Source organism: Leptonychotes weddellii, chromosome 15 (genome assembly GCF_054177405.1).
Source record: "Leptonychotes weddellii isolate Sample4059 chromosome 15, ASM5417740v2, whole genome shotgun sequence".
NCBI classification, from domain to species: domain Eukaryota; kingdom Metazoa; phylum Chordata; class Mammalia; order Carnivora; family Phocidae; genus Leptonychotes; species Leptonychotes weddellii.
Genome location: NC_138383.1, coordinates 5,922,263 through 5,944,708, shown reverse-complemented (window position 1 = coordinate 5,944,708; position 22,446 = coordinate 5,922,263). Strand labels below are relative to the sequence as shown.

General features: G+C 58.0%; 2 protein-coding genes across 2 annotated transcripts; one reads left to right on the top strand and one right to left on the bottom strand.

The window, feature by feature from the left end:
- Positions 1-4,925: 4,925 nt before the first annotated feature.
- USH1G (USH1 protein network component sans) lies at positions 4,926-8,484 on the bottom strand. Its single transcript, XM_006728078.3, has 2 exons — positions 8,302-8,484; positions 4,926-6,147 (listed from the first exon to the last, which is right to left on the bottom strand). Exons 1-2 carry the CDS (start codon positions 8,463-8,465, stop codon positions 4,926-4,928), a joined length of 1,386 nt encoding a protein of 461 aa, XP_006728141.1. The 5' UTR covers positions 8,466-8,484.
- A 1,061-nt stretch (positions 8,485-9,545) lies between these two features.
- OTOP2 (otopetrin 2) lies at positions 9,546-18,708 on the top strand. The gene is made up of 7 exons (XM_081804138.1): positions 9,546-9,716; positions 9,975-10,323; positions 11,057-11,193; positions 12,359-12,417; positions 12,884-13,017; positions 14,981-15,870; positions 17,709-18,708. Exons 2-7 carry the CDS (start codon positions 10,008-10,010, stop codon positions 17,877-17,879), a joined length of 1,707 nt encoding a protein of 568 aa, XP_081660264.1. The 5' UTR covers positions 9,546-9,716; positions 9,975-10,007; the 3' UTR covers positions 17,880-18,708.
- Positions 18,709-22,446: the final 3,738 nt, after the last annotated feature.

Sequence of the window (22,446 nt, the reverse complement as noted above, 5' to 3'; positions counted from 1 at the left end):
AGCTGACCATTCCTCAGCCAGTGGCTGGATCATCCGTGCCCCCAGCTGGTGGGATGAGGATGCTTTCAAGTGCTGTCTCCAGGAGCTAGTGTGATTGGTGGGGTTCACATATGGGGGTCAGAAAAGCAGAACTGCTCTGTGGAAGGGCCTAGGATTCACCTACTGGGTGGGCTGAGCCACACATGCGGTGAGTACCTCATGGGCCTAAGGCCGCCAACAACCGTGATCACTACTAACTGATATGTACTGAGTATCAGGCAGTTTGCTAAGTGCCTCATCATGCATTATCATTCCATGATCATTTCACCTCCTGATGATCCACGGGGTTAACACGCTATTATAAGGAGTTCAAATCACCTATTTTATTTGAGGAAACGGACTCAGAGAGGCTAGGTAACTTACCCAAGGCTGCGCAGCTGGAAAGGATCCAGAGCCAGTTTTGCTGCCCGGATCTGGCTGTGTCCTCAGTCCTGCCGCCTCCCGTACAACCCAGGCTTATCTCAGAGGTGACACAGGCATGGCCTGGGAGCACAGGGCTGTCACGCTGCCCGGGACTGGTCAACATGGAAGGCATCACAAGACCGAGTGCCACTTTGCCCATTTGGCTGCTCTGTTATCTCCTGCCAGCCCCCTGCCCTCTGGGCCTCAGTTACTTCATCTGTACAATGAGGTTGCGCCACATACCCAGAGGCCCTTCTTGCCTCTGATTCACTCTGACATCCCCATCTCCATCAAATTAGTAATCCCATTTATGATGTAACATCAGAGCAGTCGAACTAAGGCTTCTTAACATGGGATCCCTGGACCCCTCGGAGCTCCAGGAGCTGCCTGGAATGAGGAGCAGAATTGTGTGTGTGTGTGTGTGTGTGTGATGTGCATTTTTCCAGGGGAAGTGTCCTTGTTATTACCAGATTCTAATCCCTAAAGGCGAAGAGCCGTTGATCACTCTAAAACCTTTAGAATTGCCCTAAGCTCAATCACAATTTTAAGGGAAATGGGTCGAGAAGGCTGAATCCCTACCATGTAAAATTCTTCCCTTCACTGTGTTTAAAGTCTCCTCAGACTTCCTGCAGCTGCACCTGCTCCCGTGCCCCAGGCTTCCACCCTCCGGCCACACTGACCCCTGGAGACCCCAGCCCCCAGTGCTTCCGATCAGTCTCTGCCTCTACGCTGAAGCTCCTCCTATCTGCTGTCTTGTTATTGGGTCCATGTCCTTCCCCTGGAACCTCGGCGCCAGGACTGGTGGGTCTTTCCTGAGGTAGGTGCAGTGACCAGAGTGGCCAGTAGAGGTCGCAGGGCGGACAACCCCGTGGAGCATCCGAGGACAGAATTCTGCCCCCTTCTCAGCCTGGGGCTGAGGAAAGTGCACCAGCAGTCAGGAGGCCCATGTTCTGGGTCCGGATCTTCCCCTCGGTAGGCCTCAGTTTTCCCATCTGTAAAGTGGAGGGAGATGACCTAGAACCCCAGAGGGTTACTAAGCAACCTTTCTGCTGGGACATCCCCTGGACCTTGATGATTGATGCTGGAGGGAGGGAGGGGTCTCGAAGTCCCTTTAGCAGAAGCACTTGACCCAGCATCTTTAGGGAATGAAATAAAATGACTCAGGGGGCCTTTGGTTTAGCAAACAGAGGCTATTGTCCTCCAGCTTAAGGGGAAGCCTTACCTCCTGGGGAGAAAGGAGGGTTCTAAATAGGTTTGCCCCAAGAGCTGCCTGGGGTGGGGAGGGAAATGGGGACCACACTGGTGGCCTCCCAGGATGGGCGGGGGCCTTGAGATGAGGGCTCATGGGGCCTGGGAGGTGGGTGGCAGCCTCCTTGGGTACAGCTTCTGCCCATGTCTAGAGAAGGCCAGGCAGGCCCCGGTGGGAAGGGGGAAAGTGTCCTCCTGCCCTCAGCAGCTGCAGGACCTGGGAACAGGGCTGGAGCGCAGATCATCCTCCTCACTCAGCTTCTGGCTCTCCTGTCCCAGTTCTTCTGAACGCTCCCTCTCCATCAGCTCTGAATTCTGGGCCGAGAAAGAGCAGGGTGAAGGCCCAGGGATGAGGGAAGGCCCTGCAGGGATGCATGAGGGGGGCATGACCAACCATCCCTCCCTCGACCTCCTCCAGGGGGTCCATGAGGACCAAGTCGTCTTAGGTACAAAAAGACCTTCTCCCTCTCCCACCCCCAAGTGATTAAAGAATGAGACACAGGCATGACAATGATACAGAACATTCTCTACAAAAGTTATAATGAGCCTGTGGGAGGGGTACTTGGTAGGGCAGTGGGAATCCCAGAGCCTGCCCCACCCTGGCACTGGGAGAACCGGGAGGAGGCTGAGGCAGGACACAGACAGGGTACAGAATAGAAAGGGCAGCACCTGGGGCTCTGAGAAAGTCGAGTCAGCACTTGGGGGTGGCCCCAGGCCCAGGCCCAGAGAACAGGGAAAAGGACTGGGGTGGGCTCAGGGTGGCAGTGCAGGCGGCCAAGCCCGCGTGTGGGAACAGAGACCACCTCCACCATGGCCCCCGCTCTGGGCACAGACGCAGAAGCCCCAGAGGGAAGCTTGTGGCATTTTCTGGGGGTTCTCCAGTCCCCTGACCCGGCCAAGGGGGCCCAGGAAAGAGATGGGGGCTGTGGCAGGGCTCCCAGTGGGAGCCGCTTCCCAAGCTGAGGGTCAGGGACGGGGGTCCGCTGCTGACAGAGCAGGAAGGGCACACACGTGTGGGGGGTGCACGTGCACACACACGTGAGAGCACCCCTGAGTAGCTCTCCCACAGCCCTGACCTCAGGCTGATTGGAAAACCGAGGACACAGGCCTCAGGACACATGTCTGAGGGCCCCCCGGGGCTGGCCTTTCCCCTGGGCTCACCGGCCTCAGAGCAGGGACGCTGCTGAGCTCTCGCTGGCGCACTTCCCCGCAGAACCGTGCAGCTGCCCGGCTGCCCCCACACCTGGAGGCGAATCCACCAACCAGCCCTCCACACCGACAGGCACGCACAGAGCCCTGGGGACCCGGGGACAGTCAGCAGCTTAGATTATCCACGTCCTCAGGCTCTTCCATGTCCATATCGCACGACTGGCCCACAGAGAGGCTAGACCCCCAGCCATGCCCAGTCTCTGCCTGTCTCTGGCCTGGGAGACGCTGAGGCAGTTGGCCGCTGCCTTTCTCCAGCCCAGAGCACGCCCACCAGGCGGAGGGGCCATAATACCGCGGCTCATCGCTCTAGCACCTTGCATCTATTGCCCGGACACTCTGGGGTCCCTGGAGGGACCGGGATGGAGGCAGGGTGGAGGAGGGCATGGTGAGGAGGGCAGAGTCAGGCTGGGCCCCATCACAAGGTGAGCCGGTAAGGATGCCGGTCACCCCCGCCCCCCACCCCAGCCTGGCACTCCACCTCCCCAGCATGGCCAGTAGGTGAAGGAGAAGGGGGCTGGCTGTGCTTGGGACAGGGTGGGGATTAAAGTCAGGACATTTGGCTGAAGAGTCTAGCCAGAAACCTCCTCTCTAGGGTGTATGGGGGGAGGGGAGGCAGCCCAAACTCTTCCCTTCACAAAAATGTAGGAAGTGAGCAAGTCTCCAGCCTGAGCACAACAGCAGGACCCTCGGAGGAGGGGTGGGGAGAGACAATGGCCCCTGGGACTGGCCATGCCCGCCCCTCACACTCCCATTCAGCTCTAATGAGCCTGTCATCTATTCCCTGGGGCCCCAGGGGTCCCCCACCCCACCCCGCCCTTCCTCTGGGGCTGGCTTCCCTCGAATCCACAAGTCCTTGGGGGCCATTCAGATGGGCGTGGCTCAAGGGCTCCGGGACCCCTTGCTGGTACCTCCAGGCTACACCTCTGCTGTGGAGTGTGGCCAGGCTTTCAAAGGAGATGACCCACATGGTCTTTGCTCCTGGGGAGGGGTGGGGGGGCTTCAGGGCTGGCGACTGTGAGGACCTCATGGCCCCACGGTGGGTTGTGGCAACTTGCAATTCATTTTGGTCTGGAGAGAGGAGCGCTCTGTTATCTGTAGAGAAAGACACAGAAACAGATTTCAGGTAAGGGCCTTCAAGATATCATTTTAAACCAAGACCAGCCTTTTGAACAACTAACCCTGACAGGCTAATGGTCAGGGATGGGGCCACTGGCCAGGGGGTGTCCTCCCCATCCCCTAAACTCTAAACCAGACTGTCTCCCCACACCCACCCCTGCCCAGCCATGCAGGGTAAAGGCCATAGACACCAAAAGGAGGCGGCAGCATTTGCCGGGCTTGTGGGACACCACGAGAAAGGGGTCGGGGCAGGGCCAGGCCACCAGCGTGGTAGCAGACTTGGGCTCCTCCTGACCGCTTCTGAATGTGACAACTGTCCTCCCATGGGAGTCAGCAGGCCCTAGAGCCACACAGACCAGGGATCAAGCCCAGGCTCTGCACTAAGCAGCAGCAGGACCTTGGGGTGAGCGGCTGGAACCCACTGAGCCTCCACTTGCTCTCCTGGAAAATGGGGATGGTACAGCCCCTGCATATGGAAGCTGGGGAGGACGCAGTAAGAGGGCACGAGCAGGGGCATCTCTAGCACCCAGGAGATGGGAGGGCTCAAGGCGTCCTGTCTGTGACTACTCTATTTGTATGGCACTCTCCACACTGAAACACCCATTTGGGGGCATTTTGATATCTCCAAAATTGAGGTGCATTTTATTTTACATTAGCTATGATAAGAAGGCCTCCTGTCCTCATTAAATTGGCAGCTTCTTTTTCAGAATTGGGGGTAAACAAATTAAGTGGGGCCTCTTGTTATTGATGGGGGCTTAGATTTTATGAAATACGGTATTACCCCCCTACACACACACACACACACACACACACACACACACACACTCCTTAAAAGGCAGATCCTCCCCTCCATGGCTCCCCAAGGCTTTCCAGGCCCCCTATCTCCTCATCCCCCCCAAGGCTCGGGGCACTCACAACTCAGTGTCTTCCAGGGCGGGCGGGCGCTCTAGCGCCCGCCTCCTCCTCCTCACGGCCCCCAGAAGCTTCTTGCGGGGCCCCAGGGGGACGCTGATGCTGCGGAGGTCAAGGTCGGAGCACAGCATCAGGGCCTCCAGGTCAATCTTCTCCTGCCGCAGGAGGGAGGCGAAGTCCTCCATGTGCAGGGAAGCCAGGAAGGCCTCCAGCGGGCTCGTCTCGGGCTCCAGGTCCTCATCCAGGCCCAAGTCCAGCTCGTCCCAGGGCAGCTCCTTCCCGCAGCTGCGGTCCTGCAGGCTGCTGGCACTGCCCAGGCTGTCGTCGTCCAGGCTGGGGGAGCTCTGCCGCCGGCCTCGCGGGGCGCCGCCGCCGTCCAGCGCCCCGTCCTCGCGGCCCAGGCCGAGCAGCCCGCTGCTCAAGTAGTTCCGGCGGAACACCATGGTGCCCAGGCCGGGGCGGGTAAACAGGGAGTCGTGGCCTGAGTCGGTGCTGACTTCCGAGTGGGCCGGCTCGGCCGCCAGCGTGGCACGGGAGACGCTGTCCTCGTCCGAGAGGAACATGTCCCGGAGCGGGGAGCGGCCCCACTCCTTGGGGTTGGCGTAGGTGCCCTGGCGCACGAACATCACGTCGCTGCCCAGCTGCAGGCCCGAGAGCGAGCGCACGCTCTTGCGGCCGTCCTCGGAGATCTTGAAGGTGCCCTCGCCGCCCTGCTTGCGCCGCTCCAGCTTCCGCTGGATCTTGGCCTTGCCCCTGGCCGTGCCGTGCAGCGTGGCCTGCGAGTAGGGCAGGTGGCTGCCCAGCGCCAGGTGCTGCAGCCGGCGGCTCAGGGTGCTGGACGTGAGGCTGGAGAAGCTGAGCGCGTCCGAGCGCTCGGCCAGCTCGCGGCGGTAGCGCCGCTCCATGCGCTCGTGGTGCTTGCGCTGCATCTTGGCGCACTCGCGGACGCGCCGCTCCGCCTCGCGGAAGGCCTTGTCCTTCAGCTTGCCCACCAGCTTGGGGTTGAGGCTGCTCTGCTTGGCCGCGATGGAGTCCAGGTAGCGCACGCACTCCATGTGGCCCTTCATGGCGGCCATGTCCAGCGGCGTGTGGTAGTCGTTGTCCAGGCACCAGATGTTGGCCCCGAAGGACACCAGGAAGGAGAGGCAGTGCAGGTGGCCATTGGAAGCTGCCAGGTGCAGGGGCGTGTTGCCCCAGATGTCGCACTTGTCTGGGTCACCCCTGCAGGGAGGACACGCAAGGAGGGGTGATGAGCCAACACAGTTTCGGGCGGGCAGACGGCCCTGGCTGCAGGTGATGCCCCACGGGCACACCAGCGCGACCCGAGGGCCTGAGACGTCTCCTCCGACTCCAGAAGATGCCAGATGGACCTGGGGGGCGGGGGAGGGGGCGGAGGCGGAAATGGCCCCAGACCTGCAGGGGGTGGGGCGACAGAAAAGGCGGGGCCAGGGCGGGGCCTTCCCCAAGAGAACTGATGGCTGGGAATCTCAGGGGATAAATATTTGATGCCCAGAGAGAAAGGAGTGAATTATTGATGGAGCCCAGCGGGGAGCTGGCCCAGAGAGGTGGTGGGCCAGGGCCGAGTCTGGGTCTCTAGGCAGGCGTGGTGGTGCGTGTGGCTGTGGGTGCAGGGGTCACCCTAAAAGAGGACACAAGAGAGTGGTGGGTGCGGAGCCTGAGCCCTGGGTGAGTGTGTGTGAGGGTGTGTGCCTGCGTGTCGGCCGGCGAGGCCACGTCTGCAGGGAGCTGGGCCAGGCCTGGCAAGGCTGCGTGTGAGAGCAGGTGTCGGGTCTTGGCCTGCGCTGGGAGGGGAGCGCGGGGGCAGCCAGGACCAAAGGGGAGGAGGAGGCAAGCCGGCAACCTGGGCCCAGCGGCCCTCCCTTCCCCGGGGCTGCCCCATCTTTGGGAGCTTTGTCAGGCAGCCTGGCGTGTGCCTGCCCGGGGGACCCACCCAGCACCCTCCAACACCCTCCACACCAGATTGTGCCCCCTTGGGCATGCTTCGGCTGGCTCCTCCAAGCTCTCCCCTCTCACAGGGGCCTGACCCAGCACCTCTGCCTCACACTAATGAGGCCATGAGGCCACCCCACAGGGCTGGAGGAAGAATCACCCCCTTGTCTCAACAGCTGCCCCCACAACCCCCTCCTCACTTCCCCTACTGGTCGCCAAGTTTTGCAGGACAATGTGGCAAGGAGCAGTTTGGCATCTGGCCCACACCCCATCCAGCACCAACGCTTGCTCTCTGTATGAGTTGGGGGATTTGGTGCACCAGGAAGGCACTCTTCGCCCTTCTTCCCATGGACCTCTCTGATGGGGGGCAGGATGGCAGGATCACTGCGTGCTCTCGGTGTGGAAAGGGGCCAGCCTGGGCTTCTCAGACGTGGCTCAGCAGCCTGGTTTTAAGGGCTGCTCCCACCTGCTGCTCGCCTGAGGAGCAGCCTCAGAGGGAGGGTAAGGGGCTTTGCCACCCACCACATGTTCAGGCCACAGGCCAGCATCTGACACCAGGGCCAGTTGGGCCCCTTTCCCTCCACCATGATTTCCCAGGGCCTACGATGTTCCTATGAACCGTCCTCGGGCATGTCTTCCACTCCTTTTCCCTGTCCAGCTGCCCAGGTGTCCAGTTCAACCAGGTGACCTCTCTGTATAAAACTGTGGAGGCTGGCGAAGTTGTCCACAGTGTCATTCAGCCCCCGGAGCCCACATCAGCGGCCCTGGTCCCTGAATTCCTTCATTGCTACCTTCAAATCCCTTCCCTGGCCCTGACACCTGGACTCTAGGCACACTCCTCCCCCCAGACAACTCCTAAAGGAGGCAGAGTGAGCCTGCTTTGGGGGAGGGGCACAGAGGGAGTTAATGAGGCGGCTACACCCACTGACATTTGGTGTCGGGGACAGTGCCCATAAATCCCAAGAATGAGCTGGGAGAGCCCCAGCCTGCGGGGAGGTGCAGCGCCCCTCAGACCGCAGGCTGGGGAGTGGGCACTAAGGAGCCTCTCCTCGAGAGGCCTATGCCCCTTCTCTTCCCTCCCCACTCTTGCTTCCAGGTGCCACCCCCCACCCAGGAGACCTCTCCCACCTTCCCCTCACTCTGCAGCCCCTCCCATAATCATGGGCCCCCAAACCCAGTCCCTCCCCTCCTAGCCCCACATCCAGGTCACAAATGTCATATGCCTCGAGTTGTGTCCCCCTCCCACAACTGCCAGGCTCCAGGGTCCCACCTTAGGGTCAGTCCGATAGAGAAGAGGGCAGCTCAGAGGAGAGAGGGGGAAGATACCTTGGAGTCTTGGGGAGTGTGTCTCAGGGGCCAGAGGGGCCTGAACACTCTCTTTCGCCTCCACTGGGGGGCTTAGGCAGGGACAAGGTGGGTACTCACCCTCGGCTCACGATGAGACGCAGCGACTCCAGGTTACCATGGTAGGCAGCCCAGAGGGTGGGAGTCATGCCATCCTCATCCGGGGCGTTCAGCTCCTTCCTGGTGGCCTCTTTGAGGAGCTCCAGGTAGCCGTCCCGGGCCGCCCGGTGGTACTGGTCGTTCATGGCGCCTGACTTGAACCGGGTGGGCAGGGGGCGCGGGGAAATGCCCCCCGCGGGGGAGGGCGGCGGAGTTACGGCTGAGGCATGGGGTTGGGGGAGGGGGCCCAGCAGGGCCCGGGGCCGCCAGCCCCCGCTGCCGCTGACGGAGGTTGCGGAGCGCGCCGCAGCCGCAGCTACTCGGACATCTGAGCCGCTCACCCCGGGAAGGGCGGGGGGGGGGGGGGGGAGAAGGATCTCCCGCTGCCCAGAGAGCCGCCCCCGGGTTGCCCCTGGGTCCTAAACACCCTGCTCCCGAGCGCACAGGGGTGACCCACGCGAGGCCCTGCCCTCGCTGCAAAAGTGGTGACCCCAGCGCCCCGCCCCATGAGGCCCAGTCTGGGGACAGTACGGGGTCTGTTCTCACTGGATCCCCGGCTCTGCGGCTCCCGATGTCTCCACCCGTCGAAGGAAGGGCCAAGGGCTGGGGAGGGGTGTCTGCGGGCAGTCTGGATCCCTAGGACCGTGGGCCTAGGACCGGTAGGAGGACTGACGCCCAGACAGCGAGGAGCGCCGGGCAGTCCTGGCTGCCCCTCGCCCGCGCGGGGTCGGCGAGCCGCGCTCCAGCAGGGGGCGCTAGAAGCCTGGACGCGGACTCCGCGCGCCTCTAGCGAACTTCCTACCCAAGCCCGACTTCGCAGCTTCCAGCGGAGCAGAAGACTGCGGGGAGGGAGAGAGGAAGAAGGAACTTCGATCACTGTGAGGGTGTCGGGGAAAGGGGCACTGGGGTCCCGATCTTGGGGCAGCAACTGAGGAGCAGGAAGGTATAGGGTGCGCCGGGGCTGGAAGGGCGTCGGGGTGCCTGCGGGCCTTTGGGGAGTCTATTGAGCATCAGCACTCGGGGCTCTGGACGGCGGGGACCGCGGGACGCGAGGGCGCGGTGGGCGCCGGGGGCGGGGTGTCCTCTGGGTGCCGCAATGCAGGGCTGCGCCCAAGCCTGGCCGCGCCAGGGTGACGAGACGGCAGGGGAGGGGGCGCCTCTTAACGGGTAAATATAAATCTTACCTTATCTGGCTCCCGCTCTCTGTTCCCTAAATTCAGCTCGGAGAAAAGATGGATCATGTGAGTGGGACTGAGAGATTTATGGAGCTGAGCTCCCGCGGCTGTAAATCACCCTGCCCTCCCCGGTATAAAGTGCCCGTCCAGCCCGGTGTGGGAGAGAGGAGACGCTCGTCGCCCCCTGACCCCCAGCTCAGCGCGGGGTCCCGGCCCAGCCAGGTGGGTGCCCGGACCAGATGGTCGACGGACGGGGGAGTGGGGACGTTGGACGGGGTCCGACGGGGCTGCCGCCGCTTCTTCTTCCTTCAGTCGTCGAGCTAGGGACCCGAGGGGTCGCCTTTTCTCTTCCCTTTCCTCCACCACCCGCAGCCCCCACCCTCCGGGTGAGGAACTTCTCAGTTCCTAAATCCAGGGAGAAGATGGGAGAAGGAGAGCCCTCGGGGTTGACCTGGGGTCCTGTCCGCTTCTCCTCCACAGTGACCCGTCCAACCTCCCCCAGTCGCCCCTGCCATGTCCGAGGAGTCGGCCCCGGGCCCCAAGGAGAGCCCGCTGGCTGCGCGGCAGGCAGGCTCCCGCGAGGTGTGGAAGAAGGGCGGCCGGCTGCTGTCCGTGCTGCTGGCCGTGAACGTGCTGCTTCTCGCCTGCACGCTCATCAGTGGCAGCGCCTTCAACAAGGTAGCGGTGTATGACACCGACGTGTTCGCGCTGCTCACCACCATGATGCTGCTCGCCTCCCTCTGGATCCTCTTCTACCTCCTCCGGACCGTGCGCTGCCCCGACGCCGTCCCCTACCGGGACGCGCACGCCGGCCCCGTCTGGCTCCGAGGTGCCAGGGGAGGTGGGCGGGGGTGGGGAGGGGGCAGGAGAGGAGCCAGAGCCTGGGACTCTCAGAGGAATTGTGGAGTGCACATCAAGGTAGGGGGCTGAGAAATTCCCGGGGTGGGGGGGGAGTGGGCAGATGTGGCTGAAGATGAAATGGGCTGCGGTTGAAAGAGAAGAGGAAGGGAAACAGTCTTGGAAGAAAAATGAAGTGAGGGATGGAGGGGAACTTCTTTGCTCTTCCTAAAGATTGAAAAGGGGTGGTCATGGGAGAACCCTTTGATGGAGAGCAGAGAACTGATGACAGCTGCAACTGAAAGAGCCCACCTAGGGCCGTTCTTCCCCCAATCCATGCAGCCCCAAAGAGATAGGAGCTCAATAAAATATCCATCCATCCATCCACCCACTCAATCCTATACTCATCCTCCATCCACCCATTCATCTTTCAATCCATCCATTCACCCACCCACCTATCCATCCATCCATCATCCAACTATCCACCTGTCCATCCATCCATCCATCCATCCATCCATCCATCGATCCATCCATCCTTACATCCATCCAGCCAGCCATTTATCCATCCTCTCACCCACCCCATTCATCTGTCCATTGATCCTCCCACCTACCGTATTCATCTCTCCATCCATCCACCCAACCATCCAACCAACCACCCATCTAGCCATGCATCCTCAGATCTATAAACCATCCTCTCTGACCCATCCCCCACCCCTTATTCCCAGGTGGACTGGTGCTGTTTGGGATCTGCACTCTTGTCATGGATGTCTTCAAGACTGGCTACTACTCCAGTTTCTTTGAGTGCCAGTCGGCCATCAAGATCCTGCACCCTCTCACCCAGGCTGTGTTTGTCGTCGTCCAGGTGGGTGGGAGGAGTGTTCTTGAGTGTGGTGGAAAGGAGCCAACACCTGGCATGAGGTCAGAAGATCTCTACTCTTCTACCCTGAGCAATCAAGTAAGGGGGGGATAGGACTGTAGTGTGGATCACATGAGTCCATAAATCTGGAAGCACTTGGTGATGAAGTAATATCCAAATGTGAGCTCCTACTTAGGGGCCCTGTGATTTCATTTCAACGCAAGCAGTGCCAGTATTAACATCTAAGATGTCTGAGTTGTGACAGCTGCCATGTCTCCTAGAACCTGGCTCGCCCTCCCTAGGTGCCTGTAGAGGGCACCAATCTCAGCCCAGGGTCCTGCTGTGGGCATGGCCGGTTTGGCCTCAGCTACAGCCCATATGTTCTGTATTTGTTCAGGAAATAGGTATCCTGTACCTGGAATTTTTCAAACAAGTTCAAGTATATATATTTTTATTTGTTGCATACATAACACGCTGAAAGATCTGATTGAGCTGAGGCAGGACTGGTCTTACATGGGACCACAACAGATCTCATCCCTGCACCATGACCAGAATGACTACATGTAGGGTTCCCTCTCCTGAAACATTACCCCTGCTGTGCAGATTTCCACAATTCAACACATTTATGACTGCGGTACTTATAATAGTTTTACCCTTTTTCAGTTTACGGATTTGAAGAATTCTCAGGTAAAATGAAAATACAGACACCCACACATCAACAAATACCATGACAAGGATTTGTTAGCAACCAGGGGAGGATTGCAGGACAACAAAGGATGGGGTTGGGGCAGGGGATGTTGCCAAAGGAAGGCGAGAAGGCACCAGAGATTCTCTCTACTTTGGACAAGACCCAGGCTTAGGCTGGCCTTGCTCCCAGGAATAAGTAACTAGACAGTCAAAACTCTACCTGAAGACAAAACAAAACAAAACAAAACACCAAGAGCTTACAGGTAACATTTTGCAAACTCTGAAAGAACAGAGAACTATTTTATACAAATTGTTCCAGAGACAGAGAGAAAGCTCCTGACTCATTTTGTAAAGCTAAAATAAACTTGGTAGGTTAGTATGGGGGCTCTTGAGGTGGAGGGAACATACTGCTGGGTTTGGACGTAGGCACTCCAGAGTTTAGCCTGTCTGCACAGTGAATGACCCCCACTCTCTCTCAACACAGACTTACTTTCTCTGGGTCTCCTCTAAAGACTGCATTCACGTCCATCTGGATCTGACCCGGTGAGTGCCGGCTCCACAGCTCAACATCCATGCCCCCCTGGGGATGAGCTTTCCAACCTGGGGCCTGGGGCCTCTTTCTGCACCCTGCATGGGGTTTCAACCAAGGCCCCTTTGCTCTGTCAGCCTGATCCCACCACTCTGTGCTGTGTTGTGTGTATGTGTGTGCCTACAACTCATATCTGTGTGTTTTGGGGCATGGGTTATATAGTGCGCTGTATGTGCTTTCCTCTAGGAGAGGGAGCAGCAGTGGTCTGAGCCCCTGGACACCCCCTGGCCCTCTCTTGGGTGGCATCCTGGCCAGACTAAGTGTTCCTTCCAAACTCAGCCTCTCTATTCACACAGGGGCCTGACTGTTTTCTTGCTTCCCAACATCATCTCCCAGCATAGCTCCCCAGCTCTCCATCTCCCCAGGGACCCACGATGGGCCAGCCTCTCACTGGCCTCTTTGCTCCCCCTCCCCAAACAGGTGTGGTCTCATGTTCACCCTCACCACCAACCTGGCCATCTGGATGGCAGCCGTAGTGGACGAGTCCGTGCACCAGACCCACTCCTATGATAGTTCCCACAGCAACGCTAGCCACCTTCACCTCGCTCCTGACCGTGAGTGTCCACTCCAGATTAAACCTGGTCCAGGGACTTCCAGGCCTTAGCCTGGGTGGGGTGGTTGTCTCCCTTCCCCTCACGAGAGAGGAGAGCCTCCTCCTGCCCCAGGCTCTGCCTCTGAAGAAGTATAGGTGTAGGTGACACCAGAGGGAGGGTGTCAGGGGGCATCTTCTCTTTCTGGGGGTTGCAGCCTTGGCCTCACTGTTCAGGTCTCCATCCCACCAAAGAAGGGATTTGGGCTCCAGAATGAAAGGGCGAGGGTGATCAAAGTGAAGGGCAGAAAAGGGAGGCAGAATAGCTCAATGGTGGAAGCACGGGTCAGAGTCTGTCAAGTAGAAGGTAGAAATAATCATCACAATGACAATAGTGACACTTTACCGAGCTCCATGTGTCAGGTGCTGTGCTAAGTGTCCTAAACACTCTACCTTACTTAACCCTCACAACTTCCCAATGAGATGGGTACTATTTTTTTTTTTTTAGAGAAAGAGAGAGAGAGCGGGGTGGTGGGGGCAGAGGGAGGAAGAGAATCTTAAGCAGACTCCTCACTGAGCCCAGAACCTGGCGCAGGGCTTGATCTCACAACCCTGAGATCATGACCTGAGCCGAAATCAAGAGTCAGAGGCTTAATCAAATGAGCCCCAAGATGAGTGCTATTAATATTCCCATTTTACAGATACAGAAACTAAGGCATAAAAAGTTAAATAGAGCTTGAAATTGGGAGAACTAGTGTTGAGATCCATCTTTGCTCTGAACCAATATCCTATACTGAAGAAGAATAGGATCAACAGGCCCCCTGGTCCTAGTTCTCTGGACTTCTGTAGGGCCCCCCCAACTAACCAGGACCAGACTAGATGACTAAGTCCATCTGGATTTTGCCTGAAGACACACTCACTCCCAGTATGGAAGGGTCCAGGAACAGAAAGCATGGAGCAGGAGACCCCAGCCCATCGGGACTGATAAAGGGCCATGTTGCACATACAAAGGGTTCCTGAGGATGGTTAAAACCAACCCGGAGGGGGTGCCTGGATGGCTCAGTCGGTTAAGTGTCGGACTCTTGATTTTGGCTCAGGTCATGATCTCAGGGTCATGAGATTGAGCCCCGCATTGGGCTCTGAGCTGGGTGGGTGTGGAGCCTGCTTAAGATTCTCTCTCCCTCTCCCTCTGCCCCTCCCCCTGCACACACGCATGCTCTCTCTCTCTAAAACAAAACAAAACCAAAAAAACAACCTGGAGAGGTGGCCAACTTAACATGCTGGGGCCCTGGGGTGCCGAGAGGCGTACTAGGAAGGTACCTGCCCTGGGGTTGCGAGCCAGGTTAATAGATCTGCCATTACAAGCCACTTTACCTCAGTGAGCCTCAGTTTCTGCATCTGCAAAACCAGTGGGAATAGTTCTGGCGATCCAAAGAGATGTTTGCCAAGATCCAAGGCATTCTATAAAGCGCACTGTGGACACAGGACAAGATTCCTATAGGTGTGTTACAAACCAAAATGATGGGGGGGGGGGGTCACGGGAGACACACCTGGCCAAAGCAGCTCACGTTCTGGGCTGAGTTAGATGCCGGGGAGAGCTGCGAGGAAGCGTGAACTCAGGGTTCCCAAGAGGGGCACCATCTCTCAGGAACCTTGCCTATCTTGGGAAGCCAAGGGTGGTTACTGGTTGGGAAGGATTGGAAATGTCTGCCTGCAGGAATGGAATGGGATGAAGCGGGCAGAATCTGCTGTTCTGATTTTTGTTTACTGAGCGCTGGCTGTTTTCTGACGTGTCCCAGCCTCTGGCCCATAGCAGGTGCTCAGTAAATACTTGTGGAATGAATGCGCACCGGGCCCTGCGTAGGCATTTCAGGTCACGGCGGTGAACATGGCAGTGATTCCACCCTAACAAAAGTCACAGTCGAGAGGTGAGGTTCTTCTCCAGGAAGGCAGGAGGGAGGTCCAGCTCTCTGCCTCTCTCCCCACAGCGGAGCGAGCAGGCAGCTCGGTGGGAGGAGACTGTTCCTGCAACACAGCCATCTGCCAGATCTTCCAGCAGGGCTACTTCTACCTGTATCCCTTCAACGTTGAGTATAGCCTGTTTGCTTCCACCATGCTGTATGTCATGTGGAAGAATGTGGGTAGGCTGCTGGCCTCCTCCACCCACGGCCACGGCCACGGCCACGGCCACACGCCATCCCGGGTCAGCCTCTTCCGGGAGACCCTTTTCGGTGGCCCAATCCTGGGCCTGATGCTCTTCGTGGTGGGGCTGGCCGTCTTCATCATCTATGAGGTCCAAGTGAGTGGGGAGGGGGGCCGCACCCAGCAGGCCCTGGTCATCTACTACAGCTTCAACATCACCTGTCTGGGGCTCATGACCTTGGTCAGCTTGAGTGGCTCAGTCATCCACCGTTTTGATCGCCGGGCCATGGATCACCATAAGAACCCCACTCGAACGCTGGATGTGGCACTGCTGATGGGTGCTGCCCTGGGCCAGTATGTGATCTCGTACTACTCTATCGTAGCCGTGGTGGTGGGCACACCCAGGGACCTACTGGGGGCGCTCAACCTAGCCCACGCTCTGCTCATGATTGCCCAGCACACCTTCCAGAATGTATTCATCATTGAGAGCCTCCACCGGGGACCACCCGGGGCTGAACCTCATGATACCACCCCCAAAGAGTCCCGCCATGGCCTTACCTTTGCCAACGTGGATGCCTTCCACACCTTGCCTGCCTGCCCACCCACTCCCAGGCTGGTTGGCACCAACCCAGTGGGCCCTCAGGAAGCAATGGCCATCATCTTGGCCCCCAGGGGCCACTGGACACGCCGGTGCCTGAAGGACATTTCTCTGTTTCTCCTGCTCTGCAATGTCATTGTGAGTACCTGGGGGTTGCGGGGGGAGGCGGGGCGGGGAGGCGCGGAGATGGGAATGGGCTGAGAGGAAGAGAAGGCCAAGGAAGGATGCTCTTTCAGGTTTATTCACTTGGCCTTCTCTGTCTTGCCCCCCGCCCACTTGAGGAGCCTACAGCTCTCTAGGAGAGAAGCAGGTTCAGAGAGGGTCAGAGGCAGCCCCTGGGCAAACAGCATCTCAGGGCACAGAGAGAGAATGAAATCCCAGCCTTCTGGCATCTAGGCTGCAGATGGAACAGGAGGGGTCCCAGGGAATGCTGACATGGGGGCTGGGCAGAAGTGAGAGGGAGCTGTGAAGTGATGTAGAGGGAGGGTGCCCTTGCCCCTAGGTGGAAGGTGTGACTGCTCCTGGGAACTTGTGACAAGCCTGCTTCTCAGAATAATTGGAGCAGCATCAGGAAGTAGCAGAGACCAGCGTAAGTGTGAGCACTCTCTTAGCAGAGTGCTGCAGTGGGCTGGCCTGGAAGGGGGGCGTTCACAACAGCACCCCCTCCCTGCTAATTCAGCAGAACCGCTTAGGAAGAGAAATTCAGTGTGTTAGCAACAGACTTCGCCCCAGGGCAGACACACTCCCCATGAAGACAGCCCCCCCCCCGCGCCCCCGTAAAGGAATACCCCTCTTGTGGCTACAACCCAATAGAGAAATGCTCCAGTGTAGATAAAATCCTCAGGGGAGAAATTTCTAATATGCAATCATGGACCCATGTGAGTACATCCCAAATAAAGAACACAGCTCTACTGAAGTTTCACTCAATATAAAAATGGCCCTTTCAGCTATAACCTCCAATAGAAACATATCCCTAATATACAAACAAACACCCTTAATGTGGGTCTATCCCAATGTAGAGCACGTCTCCAGAGTGATCCCAGCCCAGTGCACACTACATAAAATACACCAACAGCCCTTACTTGGGTGCATTCTTAGTGCGTTCCCACTGTGAATATTGCCCAACCTGCAGGTAATCTGTTTAAAAAAAAAAAAAAAGTGATCATCAATCTCTGACCTCCTTATATCTTGGGCCAGTCTGGGAGCCTGGCCCCAGCCTGGCCCCACCCTCACCTTCCCCACCCCCACCCCCACCCAGAGCCCCTCCTGCAGGCTGGGATCCACCATGTGGGAGGATGTTTTTGCTCCAGGTATCTGTTCCTGGGTCAACTCTAGGAGCATCATCTCCAACTCCATTTCATAGGACAGAAACAGGCTCAGAAAGGAGCTGTGTGTGCCCAAGGACACAGTTAACTTGGGTTGGGGAGGGTGGGGCTGGCCTAGAAGCCATTGTTCTTTGTCTCATATCCCACACCTGAACCGTCTGAGCTCTAGCCAGAGATGAAGCAGGATTCCATCATTAACATCCTCCCAGACCTGGGAAAGGAGCGGAGCTGGAGAACAGAGCTTATGGAGGGTGGTGGTGGGGTACACTTCTGGCTGGATCCTGACACCCCTGCCCTGGGCCTGTCTGATTCTACCACCACCCTGCACACCTCTCTCCTGGAGAGCTGCTGATTTAGCCGTTTGTACCAAATTCTCACATCATCTATCTTCCCCTTCTCCCCATCTGACAAATGAGCCATAATAACAGGGTGGAAGAGGTAATTGCAGGGGGAGCCTTAGCCTGGGGGTGGGCAAGTTCAGTTTGGCACATTTTCTGAGCTCCTTAGTGAATGCCAAACCCTGCCCAAGATTCTGAGGTTCCCCACTCACCACCCCAGAGGGCTGGGATGCCCCCATCCTCTCACCCCCCAGCAAAGCCCACAGCAATGACCTGCCCGGCCCGGTCCTGACACACCCCTGTCTCCTCACAGCTGTGGATCATGCCTGCCTTCGGAGCCCGCCCTCACTTCAGCAACACTGTGGAGGTGGACTTCTATGGCTACTCGCTCTGGGCAGCCATCGTCAACATCTGCCTGCCCTTCGGCATCTTCTACCGTATGCATGCTGTCTCCAGCCTGCTGGAGGTCTATGTGTTGTCCTGAAGCCCCCGACAGAGACATGTAGGGGTGCGGCTCACCTCATGTGCCCACTCAGAGACCCCCAGGAAAGAACCCCAAGCTGGCAGTCCCTGTGCCACATTACCCACCATCCTCCACCCCCCACCCCCACCCCGGGGGCGCCCAGGGTAGAATTTGCACCAAAGTTATTTTTCCAGGGTGAGTTTTTACATCACAGTCAGAACATACCCACCCACCCCAGCTTGATCCTGGAGTATGGAGTGACCAGGGAGGGGGAGACCTATCCCTACAGTATCTAGGACCAGGCAAGATCTGGAACTGTCCACGGCTCTGGCACCACCCCTGATCCCAGCCCTGAAGCCTGGCCAGGACTGCTGCCTGGAGCTGGAACCACCTGCAGTTCACCCCCCTGCCCCCCACTTCTTATCTCAGCTGCCCCATCTGAGACGATTGCAGGAGAGGATCTTGGGGGTCAGAGCTGGAAGTAACCCTGGAGATTTTCAGGTCTCAAGCTTTTCAGTGGGTGAGCCAAATCTGAGTTACAGATGGTTACAGACCAGTCAGTACCTAGGTGGCTGGGAGGGGCTAGACAGAGTACGCAGGCTGCCATCTTCCTTTTCTCCTTACCCTCAAATGACAAATACGTTTGTTTATGTGTTCCATGAAGCATGAAAGTTTAGGAAAGACTGCCCTAGCCCAACTACCATTTTACGAAGGAAACTGAGGCCCAGAGAGGTAAAGTGACTTGCCCAAGGTCACAGAGCTAAAGAGAGCCAGAGCCTTTCTACTAAGAATAATAATTTTCGAACAGCAGAACTTCTTTTTCTTTAAATAAAATATTTCAGGAACCCAAGTTTATAACACAAACAGCACTGCTCTAGTTTAAGAGGTGCTGGGGGACACCGAACCTTACTTCAGGGGGCCTCCTCTTACCCACCACCCCCACTCCCTGGGGGTCCCCGAGGCAAAGCCCTGGGGCTTTTAATCCAGGAAAGGCATGAGATGGATTTAGCAGGGACAGAACCTGAAAAAGCCAGGCAGACATTGAAGAGGAGGCCCTGCCGACTAGAAGAGGAGGAAGAATCCGTGGCCAGCCACAGTCAGGTGAAGGGGGGACAGGCTAGAGTGGCGGTCGGGGTAGGGGCTGGGGTGGGAGAGGTGGGAGGAGCAGCACCTGGAGCACTGGGGACTTGAGAGGAGGACGCGCCTGGACCCTGCCAGCAGAATGAGGGGGGCAGGTCTCAGAGGCTGTGCGAAGAGTGAGGAGGGCCAGAGGTGGCGACTTCCCTCCCCACCCGCCTCTTGTCCGCCCCAAGTTCACGTTCGATTTAGGGAGAGAGTGGAGTGGCGAGGTTGCTGCGAGACCGCACCCCTCCCGGGTGCTGGGTGGGGTACAGGAAAAGAAGACACCAGAACTGGGCGGGGAGGGGGTCCAGTCTGTTTCCTGCTTGGCCACCAAAGGAAAGTGTGGCCTGAACCCCTTTGCTGCGGCTTAAGGACGTTGCGCCCCACCCCACCAGGGAGGCGGTTGGTCGCGGGCCCTCTGACCCTGAGGCCGCAAGCCTGCACCGCCTCCCGCCCCGCCCGCCCGCCTAACCGCCTCGCTATTGGCCGCACGGTCCGGGCTGGAGCCCCTGGCGGGGTAATTAACGAAGGATTAATGAGATCGCCAAAGTCAACAGAAAAATCGATGGGCCGAGGAGCCCGCCGAGCAGCGGCTGCGCAGTCCCGCGAGGGGAGGGCGTCGGGGGTATCCGTGCGGGCGCGGGGGCGTCACCTGGACTGACGATCGGCGCTGCGCTCGCAGTCGGTGGTCAGCCGGCCGCGATGCCCGCCCAGGCCTCAGGTAAGGAAGGCTCCCGGCGGCCCGGCTGGGCACAAGGAGCGCCCTTGGACTGCTGGCGGGACATTCCCGGCGGGCCCACCCTTGACATTCACACCTACTCCTCCCCCAAAACTGGGTTCAAAGACAACGGGCTGCAGGGAGAGGGGAGGGAGGGAGGAATGACTGGGCGGAGGCCAACACCTGGAGACCGGAGAACCGGCCCCTCTCTGCCCCCTACCCCAACTCTAGCCCCGCGCCGCACCTCCTTTCCGCGGATGGAGCGCACAAAAGTCAGCAGGGCGGGTCCCATCCCAGCCGGTCGCACAGGCAAAGGTGGGTGCCGAGGCCAGAAAGAAGCAAAAACCTGGACGGCTGGGTAAAATGGTGTGGGGTTGGGACTGCCTGCACGCCCAGTCTGAGGCATATGTGGGCTCAGGCCCCCAGGCCCCGCAGCCCCTCGAGTGGCTCGTAGAGAAATGCCCAAGCTCCCAGCCCCGGCTCAGCAGCCTCCGCCAGAGCTGGCCCTGCGCTCCTAGCCAGGCGCTGCGCCCTGACTGCTGCGCCGCTTTCATCACCTGTCTCTCATCCGGACCCACAAACTAGTTTGGTGTTCCTGCCCTCCCTTGGACCGGCGTCGCGCCGAGGGAAGGGCCAGACGGCGGCGGATTCTTCCTTGTCGGTCCTGGGTGCCCTGTCCCTCTTCCCCGAGACCCCTACGTGCCCCACCCTGTAACCCTCCCCCCGGCGGACCGAATTCGCCACTTTCAGGGCTCCCTCTAGCGACCGTTGGAGGGTTGGATTGGGGTGGGGAGGATAGGGAAGATAGGGCGAGGACCCTGGAGAGAGAGGACCCAGAATCTTGTCCTCCAGTGTCCCCTCTAGGCCTGCAGCCCAAGCAAAAACCGCCCCTGAGATTCACCAGTAATCCTGACCCTTCCGGCCTCTCCAGGACTCCGGCTGAACTGGAAGGAAATGCACAAACAGCTAACAGGCTCTATGTACATTTACATGCATTAAATCATTTAATTTTTACAAAACCCCTATGAGGTAGGTATTATGCATTAAGTCCTTCGTGTGTTCATTCGAGAAATCTTTACTGAGCATCTTCTATGTACCAGGCACTATTCCATAGTTGTATATCCATTTTACATCATGGGAAACTGAGGCACAGAGAGTCTAAGTAGCTTTTCCAAGATCACAGAGGTAGTAAGTGCCAGAATCTGGACTCCTTTTTTAAGATTATTTTATTTATCTATTTATTTGATAGAGAGAGAAAGCAGAAAGAGAGCACACGAGCTGGGGTCGGGTGTGGAGGGGCAGAGGGAGAGGGAGAAGAAGACCCCCTGCAGAGCAGGCAGCCCAACCTGGAGCTCAATCCCAGGATTCTGGGATCATGACCTGAGCCAAAAGCAGACACTTAACAGGCTGAGCCACCCAAGAGCCCCCAGAATCTGGGCTCTTAATTATTAGGTTATACTGCCCTGGGAAGACGAGGGAGATTCTGGGGAAGGCCGAAAAGGAGCAGTTAGAGTTGGGAGAAAAGGAGCAAGGAGGTGTCCCTATGAGCCTTATGCTTGCTCAGTTTAGGCGGGGGAGCCTGGGAGGAAAGACAAAGATCATCTCTAAAGTCTCCTGGGCTGGGCCAGGATGGAAAATACATAAAGGGAAGGGTTTCTGTCTACGCCTCGGGTGCTGAAATCTCCCCCAGAAAATGGCAGAATCAGTCAGCGAGAGTGTCTTGTCTGTGCTAGGTTTGGACAGTTCAAGTTAAGTGGGACCTGGTCTCCACCCTGGAGGAGCTCCTGGCTTTGAGGGGAGCCAGCCATGCCCACAGCACACCCACTTTCAATAGATGCTTGGGCAGGGAGAGAATGCTTCCCGGGAGAGGTGCTTAAGGTAGGTGGTGAGGATGGGCAAGAGCCATTGGCGGAGGGTAGCAGGCAAGACAGGGGAACAGCAGGCTCCAGGAGTGAAGGGGGAGGCAGGAAGCCACACAAGAAATGTGGAGCCCTGGAGCCCTCTGGCTAGGCGTGGATCAACATGATGGCAGGTGTCCGAGTCTGACAGAAGGGTCGGAGAGGGAGTGGGGAAAACTGGAGCAAAGATGCAGAGAGGACTGGGAAAGGGGGACAAAACCATTTGTAGATTCTTAAAGAGAGGACTGAGTTTTCGTATTCTGTTTGCCATAAGAGAACCAAAGAAGGTATAAATACTGAGCAAGTTCACATGGGAGTGTGGGGGCTGGAGAGGCTGTATTTTAAAACCAACTGTGGTGAGGGTCTTTTGGCAGTTACAAAGAGGAAAAGGCTAAGGCTTCTGAAGCTCAGAGTCCAAAGGCAAAGACAGAACAAAGCACAGTGAGTTAAAACGGAGCGAGCATGATAGGTGATGCTCCAGCGACAGGCATGGGGTGCAGTGGAGATACCTCGGGCAGCCTCGGCATGGAGTTCAGGGAAGGCTGCTTAGAGGAGGTGGAGTTCTGCTCTAAGATGCAATCAGCCAAAGGGCAAGGGGGTGGGCATTATGGGCAAAGGATGGGTTGTGGGTAGACAGGGAGGCGAGAAAAAGCCAGCACATTCTGGGAGCTGCAGCAAGATGACACAGCCCACAGCAGGGAGTGGGGTCTGAGGACTGTGCTAGAGAGGTAAGCCAAGGGCAGACCAGGAAGCAACAGAAGCTGGCCTCCAAGCCCAGGCTAAACATGCACTGCCTGGTTTCGTTTTGAAAGGTTGTGCAGGCCATGCGAGGTAGTTTGGACTTTATACT

Excerpts from the sequence above, each read along its gene's own strand:
- USH1G (XM_006728078.3), bottom strand. The coding sequence starts at position 8,465 with ATGAACGACCAGTACCACCGGGCGGCCCGGGACGGCTACCTGGAGCTC. Across the intron at positions 6,148-8,301 it reads CGTCTCATCGTGAGCCGAGG|GGGTGACCCAGACAAGTGCG; the intron begins GTGAGTACCCAC and ends TCCTCCCTGCAG.
- OTOP2 (XM_081804138.1), top strand. The coding sequence starts at position 10,008 with ATGTCCGAGGAGTCGGCCCCGGGCCCCAAGGAGAGCCCGCTGGCTGCG. Across the intron at positions 12,418-12,883 it reads GTCCATCTGGATCTGACCCG|GTGTGGTCTCATGTTCACCC; the intron begins GTGAGTGCCGGC and ends CTCCCCAAACAG. Across the intron at positions 13,018-14,980 it reads CCTTCACCTCGCTCCTGACC|CGGAGCGAGCAGGCAGCTCG; the intron begins GTGAGTGTCCAC and ends CTCTCCCCACAG.